The sequence below is a fragment of the Salvia hispanica genome, chromosome 4 (genome assembly GCF_023119035.1).
Source record: "Salvia hispanica cultivar TCC Black 2014 chromosome 4, UniMelb_Shisp_WGS_1.0, whole genome shotgun sequence".
Lineage (NCBI taxonomy): Eukaryota > Viridiplantae > Streptophyta > Magnoliopsida > Lamiales > Lamiaceae > Salvia > Salvia hispanica.
Window position 1 is genome coordinate 23,603,244 of NC_062968.1, and position 13,588 is coordinate 23,616,831.

General features: G+C 38.0%; 1 protein-coding gene across 2 annotated transcripts; it reads right to left on the reverse strand.

Moving 5' to 3' along the window:
* Window positions 1-10,203: 10,203 nt before the first annotated feature.
* LOC125218878 (pentatricopeptide repeat-containing protein At1g77405) lies at window positions 10,204-12,295 on the reverse strand. 2 transcript variants are annotated; one of them, XM_048120669.1, is made up of 2 exons: window positions 10,692-12,295; window positions 10,204-10,456 (listed from the first exon to the last, which is right to left on the reverse strand). In XM_048120669.1, exon 1 carries the CDS (start codon window positions 12,271-12,273, stop codon window positions 10,897-10,899), a length of 1,377 nt encoding a protein of 458 aa, XP_047976626.1. In that variant the 5' UTR covers window positions 12,274-12,295; the 3' UTR covers window positions 10,204-10,456; window positions 10,692-10,896. The 2 variants fall into 2 exon arrangements, with proteins under 2 accessions (XP_047976626.1, XP_047976624.1); XM_048120667.1 differs by having other exon boundaries at window positions 10,674-12,295.
* Between the last annotated feature and the right edge of the window lie 1,293 nt (window positions 12,296-13,588).

Genomic DNA, 13,588 nt, shown 5'->3' on the forward strand with positions numbered 1-13,588 from the left:
TCAAATGGGCTTTGGGCTGATAATTTTAGAATTTTTATAATATTATAAGTAAAATAGAATACCCTAATTTAAATTTATATTAAAATAATACCCCCTACTATATTAAAATCGATGCTGAAGTTTAAATAATAATATTAAAATATTTAATTTTATATATAACTTTTTATAAGTTTAACTTAATGCTAGTAGATGATAACATGTCTATCTAATAGTGAACACAAATATTATAATCCCTCCGTCCAAAAAAACATAGGACATTTCACTTTTCCGTATTCATTTTAAAAAAATGATAATAAATAGCTAAAATGAAGAGAAAGTAAATTACCATAGAATAATGTAGAGAAGAGTTTTATCTTTATTATTCTCTTTTTTTTTTTCTCAACTTTAGCTATTTATTTGTCAATTTTCCAAAGTGGGTACAGAAAAGTAAAGTGCTCTATTTTTCGTGGACGAAGGAAGTATAAAAAATACATACTCCATATGATATAATTGAAGACGAAGTAGCAATAGTACTTAGTCTAGTTCATTAAAGCGGTAATAATTGATTTCTATGATATGTTTAAGAAATACCAAATGTCAATGAAAAAGAAGTTTTTTTTAAAAAATTTTTTATCACATGTGTTCCGAACTCACCTTCGGTGAAATCGGATTAATCCTGCTCGACCAGGCTTGCAGATTAAGGCCAAAAGTCAATTGGATTAGGCTTGCGGATTAAGGCCGAAAGTCTCCCAGCGGGTGGCAGGGTTTGAACCCGTGACCTCAAGATCACCACAGCTCCGCGCTGTCAACTGCGCTATAACCCGTAGGTAATGAAAAAAGTAGTCTTGATAACGAATGATCTCAATATTTTAGAACGGCGGTGTTTAGCTATTTTTCGGAAAGAATATTTTTATTGAACCAAATAACTAAAAATAACATAATTAAAACTAAATACATAATTCAAAATTTTAAAATTCATAATTAAAAAAAATCAGACCCATTGCCCTACGTAACGGGCTCGCTCAAGCATGCATATGTGCGTGGGTGCCGCGTGCTTAGCGTCTAAGCACGCCCATGTGCTTAGTTGCGGGCTAAATTCTATAAATGGGGTGGTCTGGAAAAATGCTTCCACCAATAGGCTAGTTTTTTTTTTTTTTTTATTTCTGAGAATGGGTGTTACGCATTCTTAGAATGCGTGTTTAAATACGCATTCTTAGAATGCGTATTTAAACACGCATTCTAAGAATGCGCAACTAAGTGATTTCGGCAGTCAAAACACAAAGTCAACAATTCAAACTTAAAAACGCATTCTAAGAATGCGTATTTGAAATACGCATTCTTAGAATGCGTATTTCACCTAAATATAATTCTCTCCCAGAACAGAATCGGGCAGAAGCGAACGGAACCAGCGATCTGCCGCCGCCCCTCCCGCCGATCTGCCGCCGCCGCCGCCGACCTTCCGCCTCCTCCACGGTATTTATATCTCTCTCTCTATCCATGTTTCCCCTTTGCCCTAGGGTTTGTATATAATTGGGTTTTTTTGCAAGAATTGAAACAAGAAATGCAAATGCAAATAGAACAATGGTGGAATTGGGTTATTGTGCATTCTTTTGTATGTATGAATTATGAATTGATTCTTTAATTGTAGCATGTAGATTGTGACACATTATCATGCATTAATTCTTTATTAGGCAATGCAAATAGAACAATGGTGGAATTGGAAATTAAATTGATGCATAAATTTACTTATTTCAATTTAGATTTGCCTAGTAGTATGTTATTGTGCATGTTCAATGCTAATAAAATTTAATTAATGTATATATAGCAATGGCATCATCATCAACTGGTGAGGATCCTTTGTATTGTGGTCCCGAAGACCCGAGCGTACTTTACTTGCAACCGTATCACATAACCGAAAGCATAATCTCTGAGAATGATACAGACCCCTTCCAACCGCGCAAATTGGATAATAACATTTTTCAAGCTCAAATGCATGACCGTGTGTTGGGGCATATAGAGCGGATGGGGTTTGGTGGCATATACCACTGTGGAAAACCGAAAATGTTGGACGCTTCACTTATCGGGGCATTGATTGAGAGGTGGCGTCCTGAGACACACACGTTTCACCTTCCAGTTGGTGAAGCTACAGTGACCCTTCAGGATATCGAGGTGCTTTGGGGTTTAAGGGTCGATGGTGAACCAGTTATCCTTCCACAAGTGAACTACCCGAGGCAGTACTGGATGGAAACGTGTTTGTCACTTTTGGGTATTGAACCAAGTCAGGCTGAGTTGAAGTTGGGAGGATTTAATGCCTCTACACTGAAGGAGGTTGTTAGCCACCGTCTTGACGACGATCTACCTGAGCATTATTACATGCAGCATGCACGTATATTTGTACTACTCCTGCTAGGCTGTTTGATCATCCCAGACACTTCGGGGAGAAAAATTCCCTTCCACCATATTTTGTTACTAGTTGACGAGGATCAGTGTTCACAACTGAGTTGGGGTGCAGCAGCGCTTGCCACTTTATATCACTATCTTTGTGAAGCTTCATGTCAAAAGAGGAAAGATATCGGTGGCCCATTGGCCCTTCTACAGATGTGGGCTTGGGAGAGGATACCCAATATTCGACCCGAGATTGTTGATAGGGTTGAGTATGATGGTACGACACCTTGTGGCATAATGTAAGTTAAATCTTTATTCTTTGTCAATAACTTAGCTATATCACGTGATTATAATTTTTTCGTATTATTTGGAATAATGAATTATTGTTTTGGAATAATTAGTTGGAGGGGACGATTGAATGTGAGTAGAGCGCCGCTACATGTCCAAAGTTATTATAGGGAACAGTTGGCTCATTTGCATGACAATCAGGTGCCACTTTTAAAATATTTCATAATCTCCTTTCTTGAAAATTTTACTTTTATTAACCTTTTTTCTTTCAGTTTATTTGGGAGCCGTATTTGGGTCGTCCTCTACCAGATGAGTGCAAGCGTGGGATGAATGTTTGGGGATGCACTAACTACCTCATTTGCTATCATATTATGGAGCCGCATTGGGGTCATCGAGTTACGTGACAGTTTGGCTTCCCCCAACATATTTTTCCTAATGAGACTCGATTCCACGTGTTTGAGAGATGGGAAAGTACGCGGCGAGGTAAGTCAACCACAAATTGGGTAGCTCATCATGCTAACTACATCCAATATTGGAGTAACCGGGGAGAAATAGAACAGCGAGTGTATCCAGAAGCCTCGAATACGGACTACATGAATTGGTTTCGGACCATCACTGTAACTTACATTACTAGACCCGGCATCCATGGCCAGCCAGGCATCCATGAGACCGCCTCTACACATACGATGATGGTAATAAGTTTTTTTTTTTAACATTGTGTTTATAATGCATTATCATTACTAAAATGACTTTGTTATGTGCAGATGGAGACGTTGGTCAATGTCTACCATTGCCTTAATGGATCTGAGACGGCATATCATCCGGACATCCAACGTGCTCTGAACATGGTGTCGTCTTGTATGAGAACATGTGGGGAGGCTGATCGTCTTGATTTTGTGCCTACCCAGCGATCAGCGATTGACACTACAAGACCAATCATTCAAAAGGGTAGGCGCGAAGGAAGGAGAGGTGTCCGTATGGGCGGACCGGGGTCTAGACGGGATGCAGGTTTATCGCAGCTGGGCTCGGGATGCAGTGACCCACCTCGTGCTTCTTGGCATGCTGGATCCTCTTCACAGATGAGGGGTGCCGATTGTTATGCTGATGTTAACCTGGATGAATATTTTGGAGTCAGATTACAAACACCGGAGGAGGATGAGGCTGAAGTGGATGATGATGCTGAGGAAGATGAGGCACAGGAGGCCGCTTCAGATGATGATACTTGGCGCGAGTCACGCACAAAGGCTCATCATGACTCTGGGGAGTCGGCTCGTAAGGACTTAGAGGCAGCTTCCTCCAGTAAAGGATTGGCGCGGACTATAACAAAATTCTTTACTAGGAGAACATCTTCGCGTACATCCAAAGGGGTAGCTGCAAACAAGTTTACACCAAGTGGTTACAAGTAGTTTGTGGTTGTTTGTTAGACGTAAACATTTGTGATATTCAACTTAACTACATTTTGTTTAATTTTTAATCCATTCTTCCATAGTAGTAAATAAAGTCCAACTAAATGAAAATAGTAATAAATAAAGTCCAACTAAATGAAAATAGTAGTAAATAAAGTCTAGTAGTAAATAAAGTCCAACTAAATGAAAATAGTAGTAAATAAAGTCCAACTAAATGAAAATAGTAGTAAATAAAGTCCAACTAAATAAAGTCTAGTAGTAAATAAAGTCCAACTAAATAAAGTCTAGTAGTAAATAAAGTCTAGTAGTAAATAAAGTCCAACTAAATGAAAATAGTAGTAAATAAAGTCCAACTAAATGAAAATAGTAGTAAATAAAGTCCAACTAAATAAAGTCTAGTAGTAAATAAAGTCCAACTAAATAAAGTCTAGTAGTAAATAAAGTCCAACTAAATGAAAATAGTAGTAAATAAAGTCCAACTAAATAAAGTCTAGTAGTAAATAAAGTCCAACAACATCAAATACTAGTAAATAATGTCTAGTTACAAACCAAATAAAGTCTAGTAGTAAATAATGTCCAACTAAATCACACAGTGCTCCCCGTTGTGCAGTTACGCCTGTCATGCCCTACTTGTCTACAGATCTTGCAACTCCTCTGTCGCCTGGGTTGATCAGGTTCATTTTCGTCCATCTGGTTCTGTATTCTTGCTTTTCTATACCGACCGCGGGAACGAGGAACAAATTGCCCCACTGAACACTCCAATGTCCATGGTGGTATCTCCCAGTAGTCCTGGTGCCTAAGTGAACGAAAACCAAAAGAATACTGTTTCACCCAATTTGACTTCAAGTAGTTCTTACTCACAAGGCGTAGAATGTTATCTCCTCGATCTCTAGCAACTGCCGCAGCGTGAGAACAAGGCAACCTCCACATCTGCCATTTCCCACAACTACACTTTTTTCTCAAATACTTGACCTCATAAGAGTTTCCACCCTTCCCTTTGGATCGTGCCTCCGATAAGACATCATACCTGCCCGCCAGAGTGTTGACTCGTCTAACCACATGTTTTCGGCCTCTTGCATCATTTTCAGTCAATTTGTCATGCGCCCACGGAGTCAACTCAGTTTGGCATTGTGCCGCTTCTGTTGATCTTGTCTGGAACCACTTAATTGTTCTCCAAAATGTTAAATCGATACAAGCCCTAATAGGTAGATCTCTGGCTCCTTTCAAGACGTTGTTATATGCCTCCACCATGTTCGTCGTTGCTTCACCCCATCTACGACCTTTGTCGTATGCCATTGTCCATTGCTCTGCATCAATACGCCCAAGGTACTCAACTGCCTCTGGGCTAACATTTCCTAGGTGGCGTCTTTTCCTGGAATATTTTCTCACCTTTGTGGCTATCCCCATTTTCCACACTAGACCCTTCACCCTCACACCCTTGTGATGCTGCAACACATTTTTCCGTACATGTACTAAGCAAAATCGGTATGTATTCCTCGGGGTGGTTGTTCCCATATATCAGACTCCATTGCATTCAACATTCCTGGGTGTCTATCAGATATAATGCAAACATCTCTATCGCCTTTCATAACATGAAGTTTGATTAACTTCATAAACCAATTCCAACTATCACTTGTTTCATTATCAACAATTGCATAAGCAACAGGTAAACACTTCTTGTTTGCATCAAATCCAATAGCGCAAAGAAGTTTACCTTTGAGTCTGCCCCGCAAATGAGTTCCGTCAACTGCTAGCACTGGCTTGCAAAGCTGAAAAGCCTCCACACACGGCCCGAATGCCCAAAATACATACTTGAAAAACTTTCGTGTCTCGGTACTATGTCGTTCATCATGATGCCACTCAACAATTGTTCCACGGGTGCGCTTCTGCAACTCAATCATATAACTAGGCAAATCTTCGAATGATGACTCACATCCACCAAAAGCAAGCTCTATAGCCATCCTCCGGGCATACCATGCTTTCTTGTAGGATATTTCAACATGATACTTTTGCTTCACATCCTCAATAATGGAATTAGGTGTATACCCGGGGTCCTTTAGAATATGATGCTTAACACACAAAGCCACCATATCTGATGAGACGTTGGTGTGGTCCCTGGAGTTGGGATTACCTACACAAGTGTGTCTATCAGTCCATTGTCTGATTTCCCATTTGCGGTCGTGCTTCCTCAATGTTGCTCGAAGTTGCCAAATACAACCTGTTTGATTGTGTCGTCTCCTATTTGAGCTCGTGCTCTCCGACTCTTTAGGTGGCTTCAGAGTTTTGCATTCCACATTCCACTTTGTTGGTTTACTTTCCACCACGTAGTATTCTTTTGTGGATGACTCCAAATGCCACAAAGTAACAACAGTCTTCAATTGTAGCTTGGTATCAAATTTGGTTCCTAACCCAATCAGTGTAGGATTCTTCTCATCCCAAAACCAACTGCTAGATTCGGAATCATCATGGTTACTTTCATAGTAGTTACCTTCTGTCGTCGGTAGAGTACGGAAATAAGATAACCCTGGATGCTCATACTCCTGCTCACTTGGCGGGACTACTGGGACGTACCTACGAGGCACATTCAATGTCTCATTGTCGGATGCATCTTGGTTTGCTTCTGATTCTTCACTCAATTCAGGGTTGTTGATTTTTCTGACACAAGGTCTTCAGATTCAGAATCGTCACTAACTTCATTATGGGGAGATAGTCCCCCATCCCCAAAACGAGACCCACCATCCCCAAAGCCAGACCCATCATCCCCAAAACCATACCCATCATCACCAACATTATCCGGATCGCGACTAACTTCATTATGTCCAGATGACCCATCATCATATTGTACTCTATCTTGAACTTGTCGTTGTCCCCTTCTAGATTGATAGACAACGACCGGAGTACGTTGTTGTGCTAAATTAGCTTGATAGTCAACAAATAACTCAATTTGACCTGATTGGAATAGCTGTTGTAAACATATCCCTCATATATGCATCGCAAAGTCGAACGCCCACAAAGTGATATCCATTACCCACTTGAATTGCACGTTTCCATGTCAAACTAATCATATACTCACTCACATTGATTCCAATGCAATCACATATTCTGCTAACCAACTCATTATATGGAAGAAACTCATCTAAGACAAGATATGCATTTGCCACGGGTGGCTCATAAGACAAACCAATTCCTCCAATTTGTACTATTCTTCCATCCCAATATAAAAGGACACAAATAGATTCTGTGTCCATAATCCTGCAATACATACACAACTTTAAGTTGCGGATGCCGTTAGACTTGGAGAACTCTTTCTTACTTTACACCCACACTAACCAAACTGCAAAAACCACAAAAATTGTTTAATGCTGATGTAACTAAGTTATATAACACACTAGATTCATTGAAAGTTGAAACTGAATCATTTAATACTATTAAACACAGCATCACTTTGAGAAATAGTTAGATAGTTAGCAGAAATATCTAAAAGAGGTAACATCTTTTTAGGTCCACGAACTTTGTCAAATTATCATTTTAGGACCGTGAACTTTGAAAATATCATTTTAGGTTCGTGGACTACAAACTAATATCATTTGAGGCATTTTAAACTTTTTCCGGACGAAAATGCCCTTAAGGCTTTTAAAGGGCAATTTGGACAATTCTTTCGCTGCTCATCTTGCGTCAAAGACGTAGAGTCTAATAATATTTTTAAATATACTATTTAATTCAGTTACCATCCAAATTGAATTTAAATATAATTAAAATTTACCGTAAAAAATATGTGTTAGTTTTTCAATTATTAGATGACTAATTATTTAATGATAGTGAATTGGGACTTGATACTTTATTTTAATTTTTTAATCTAAATTGCATTTTAATAATTTACTATAGGTGATGTGTGAATTCTATTTAGTTAATTTGTTTTGAAATTAGATAGCTATTAATTTGGATTGTCATAGGAGATGAATTTCAAAATGGAGATCAATTAATATCTAAATTGAATTTAAATATAAAAATTTTCCGTTAAAAATTGTTGGATTCTATGTCTCTGTCGCGAGATGATTGGCGAAAGAATTGTCCAAATTGACCTTTGAAGGTCTTAAGGGAATTTTCATCCAAAAAAAAATCAAAATACCTCAAATGATATTAACCCATAGTTGATGGACCTAAAATGATATTTTCAAAGTTTACAGACCTAAAATAAAACTTTGGCAAAGTTCGTGGACTTAAAAAGATATTCTCTCTATCCAAAAATGGATTGTTTTTAGCTGCATTGTGTGACAGAGAAGGGAAGATAAGGGTCCATACATATGTAACATTTTGAAGTGTAATTTCATCTATTTTTTAGGTGATATACTATGTATTGTTACTTAATGAAATTCCTCAAAGTCGGAGACTTTTTTTATGAATGAGCTCAGAAAACACAATATTGCTCTAATGTGTATGTGTTTGCGCTGCTATAAAAACTATTGGCACTTGGCAGTGTAAGTTGGCATCAAGATTTTGTGGCACCCAGAGCACTGGCTTCAAACCAATAAAATTAATTTTTTATTGATTTTTATAGTAGAATTATCTAGAATTAAGTAGTAGAATATCTAGATATTCTAAGTAAAAATACTATAGAATTCCCTAGATAGTAGATAGTATTATCTAGTAAATATCTAGATTTTTATAGAGAAAATTCTAGATATTGAATACCTAAAAAGTGGGGTGGAGAATAATAGAATTACTAAGGGATGCCTATAAACAGAGAAGAAAAAAGTAGTATCATTCGTAAGAAACTTGAAAGATTTGAGAAGTAAAGAGTTTTTTAGTTTCCCACGCCTCTCCTTAACCATTTCCCACCATTTCCAATTTATTTCATGCATTGTCATCTCAAATATTTCCTCCAAATTAAATTACTCCTCCAACATATATTTTATATTTGCGCACAAACGCAAATTATTTCTAAAAATTGTAAATAAAAAGACCACTTGTTTGTGTATTTTTGTTAGAGGAAATATACCAGATTTATGGAGACGGAATATTTTGTTTGATGAAAAAGAGAAGCAAAAATGCTACGCGCAAAAAAAAAACAATTGCTGCTCACGGCAGACCTGGGCGGCGGTGATACACAGAGTTGGAGGCATCGGAAAAAATAGGGTGAGGAGAGGGAGAAATGGTTTTTGGGACATAAATACTTGTATTTTGGAAATATTATTGTGTTTTACTAGGCTAGGCCGTGTTTATAATATTAATAATATTATAATTACAATAGAATATTCTAATTTAAAATTTTATATTAAAATAATAATATTATTAAAATTGATGTTGAACTTGATGTTAGATGATCTCATGTCTATCAAAAGAGAACACAAATATAAAAAAAAATACATATATAATACTATAATTGAAGTAGCAATATACTCCCATGTCTCTTTAGTTTTGTCACACTTTGATCGGGGTGGACACGGATTTTAAAAAACGTAATAGACAGTGAGTTGAGAAAGTTAATGGATAGTATGTCTTACTTTTATGTACTATAGCAGTATTATTAGTTTCATAACAAAATGTGAGTTGGAATTAATTAGTGGAATATATGGCAGGTCCCCTACAAAAAGTAGTAAAAAGTGAAATGCGATAAATTTTGTGGGATGAAAAAAAAAATGACAAAATTTAAGGGATAAAGGAAATACTTTATTAAGGCAGTAATAATTGAATTCTCTGAGTTTTTATTTATTGAATTTTATATAGAAGAAATCCTAAATGTCAATGAAAAAGTAGTTTTGATAATGAATGATATGAATATTTCTCCGTCCCACAATAAAAGTTGTTTTGTCATTCCGGTTCATCTCATAATAAAAGTCATATTTCACTTTTACCATAAATTATAAGTAGGCTCCACATTCCACCAACTTATTCCAATCATGTTGTAAAACTAATATATATACTAATATATTCGACTAACTTATTCAACTCACTTTTCTTTACAATTCTTAAAATGCGTGCAATAACTAAATAGGACTCCAATTTTTCGGGACGGTGGGAGGTTTTTAGCTATGTTTCCGAAAGACTATTTTTATTGAACCAAATAACTAAAAATAGTACATAATTCAAATTTTTAAAATACATAATTAAAAAAATCAGAAATAAAAACAATGTACACCATATCTAGTAAATAGTAATCCTATTCGTCATCGAGGGTGAGTGTATATATATGGAAAAAAGGGAAAAAAAGAAAAAATAAAAAAATAGCCGTTTGGGTAGCAACGTGTCGGCGCACCCATTGGCCGACATAAGAGCTCGCTCAAGCATGCATATGGTGCGTGGGTGCCGCGTGCTTAGCCTAAGGACGCCCTCTGCGCTTAGTTGCGGATGCCCTTAGACTTGGAGAACTCTTTCCAATTTTCACCCACACTAACCAACTGCAAAAACCACAAAAAATGTTTAAAGCTGATGTGTCTCAGTTATATAACACACTAGAATCACTGTAACTGAATCATTCCCTACTTGAAATATTATTAAGCACAGCCTCACTTTGAGAAATAGTTTTATATTTAGCAGAAATGTCCAAAACTCATTCTAAATTAATGCATATATTCATCAAACCATTGCAAAAATATCTCAAGACCAAATTATCACCTTCAGTGAAGAACATACAGTGGGGTGAATCGCGAATGGCATAGCCACTAACTCCGCTCCTCGCCATCTTCGATGGAAGTCGACTTAGTCCCCAAGTTCTCGTCTACTCTCATACTCGGTTTTACCTTCATTGCTTGTCAAATCCAGCTTTCAATCCCACTCTCAACGCACCAAATCCATATACCCGGATAACCATACTCTCTCGGAACTGATCTCCCCTTAACTAACTCCACTCCTCAGCATCTTCCGTGGAAGTCGACTTACTCCCCAAGTTCTTGTCTACTCTCATACTCGGTTTCACCTTCATTGCTTGTCTAATCCGGTTTCCAATCCCACCCTCAATGCATCTACGCACTTTCTCATCCAACAAATTTATCTTCCCGGCTGAATCCAACGCATCACAAACTAATCTATAAGTATATTCCCTCGGAACAGATCCCCCCTCCACCAACTCCACCAGAAACTCCACTGCCTCCCCCAACCTCCCCACCTCACTAAGCGTGTGAATAATGGGCGTATAAGAACTCGAGCTTCGACCACCGTGACCCCTCCCCTGCATCCTCCTCAACATCTCGATACCCCTATCAACCTCATTCACCGCGCTATAGTACCTAATGAACGAGTTATAAGTAACCCGATTAGGCACACACCCCCTTTCCTCCATATCCTCAAACAACTCCAACGCCCTCCCTATCCTATTCGTCTTGCAACAGCCATTAATCAAGCAGTTATACGTCACCACATCCGGCACAAAGCCCTTAAAGATCATCAACCTAAACAAGTGATTCGCCTCCCACACCCGCCTCCTAATGGCCTTCCTAGAACCAGTCTCCATCGCATACCTACAATACGAACTAATCAAAATCGTGTAAGTAAACACATCGGGCGGGCATCTAAACCCCGGGAGCTCCATTTGCCCCAGCAAGAACCTAGCTTTCTTGAAAAAACCTACTCTACAAAGTGCATAAATCGCGTTGTTGTAAGCACAAACATCAGGCTTGCAATGAAACTGCTTCATTCGATAAAACGCAGACATTGCCTCATTCACCAAACCCTCCTCTCCCAAAGCCTTGATTAAGCAAGTCATGGTCACAGTGGTAACAAGATTGAAACTTTTATACCTCCCCGACATGTTTTTCAAGAAATCCCAAAGTAAATTCATTCGATTACCTTTCGCCAAAACGAGAGCCATTTCCCTGCAAGTTCGCTCATCGTGTTGAAACCCAAAATAGGTCTCCACCCAATAGTAGAAATCGAGTGCTTTTTCGAGGCCAAGATTCAATCTTTTTGGGTCTCTGTGAGCTGCTGGGCCGAGAACGAGAGCCCCTTTTTGGAATTTGATTGTTTCTTGCCGGAGGTTTCTTTGCCGGAGAGGGGAGCGGTGGCGGAAGGTGTTTTGGCGGCCGATTGATCTTGGGGATTGGAAGAGGTGTAATGGGATTGATCTTAGAACTTGAATCACTGTTTCTGAAGTCCAATTGTGGTGGTGGGGTGAAGGGGGAGTGATGAAGGGTTTGTTTTGGATTATCGCCGCCAGCACTTGGCCGGCTAGGTGGCTGGATTGGGTGGTGAAGCGGCGGCGGAGCGGCGGTGTGGACATGGAGAAGAATAGCTGGTGAAAAGAGTGGTTTATTACATCTGCATTTGATTTAAATTTTCTACTATGTTATTTTCGTTTGGGCCATTTTATTTTGATTGGCATATTTATAATACGATCTTTGTTTAGGCCCATTTATGTAACGGCCCACCATATTTCTTAATTTCATAATGGCCTGATATAGTTAATTATATAAGGAGTGGTTATCATGGGTCTTGACATTTTTGTTGTTCTTTTATAGCTATACATATTGTACATGGGTGGCATACTTCGAATCCGGGTGACGAAAGGAAAATGGTGTTGCGACATCAACCTGCATAGCGGCCAATGAGTCGTGAGCATGACTCGACCCCAAGGGCGGACACATGTGGAGAGAGGGTAGGGCTTTAGCCCCTAATGTATTTATATTTTTAATTTTTTCTTTCATAAAGTTTTATAATTTATTCATAATTTATACATATAATTAATATTATAGCCCTTGTTAGTAATTTAAATCACATAAAAAATTGTTTTCAAACAATATTTTGAAAATGTAGCCCCGTATTAATGCTCATTTCTGCGTCCGCCCCTGCTCGACCCCGATGCCTCCACGGCTTTTCTCAACAAGCCCGAGCCACCATCGTGGGTGTTCTAATAACTCGGACCGCATTCGAGATACACGCGATGTTTTGAAAATGGAATTATGTTCGATCGAGAACTGATGTATTATTCTATTCGATTTAGTTATAAAAAAACAATATACATTTAGATAAACTCTCTAATCACTCGAATTTCAGTATTTAAGATAACACTCATGTTTTAAAATTTGAATTATGTTTGATCGAAGAACTGATTTGTTGTTCGGTCCAATTTAGTTATAGAAACCATTCAATTACCAAGATGGCAATATGCAATTGACCTGCAGTCAAAGCTTCCAGGCTCCAACTGAAAACACGTGCAGCGAATGGCCGTACAACTTCGTCAGGCTTTACACTAGAAATAAGATTTGACTTTGTGGGCCCAGAATTTCAACAAGTATTGACCGTCCAATGCTTAGTCAAGCAATTGGAAGGCTTCTGTCATATTCTTCGTTCCCTTTCACCTACATATAAAATCTCATTTAACTTTATACCAAAATTTTTAAAATTGGTTGCAAAATTTAGAGGATAAATTTCACTTTTTATAAATAACTTAGTAGTATTTCAATTAAATGTAAGTGTAACTAGAGTGTAAATCCAAATTAGTTTTATATGGTTCTCTTTTGTCAAAAATGAAACTTTAAATAGTCAATATCTAGTGGATGGAGGGTGAATGTCTAGTGGATGGGGGGAGTATTTTT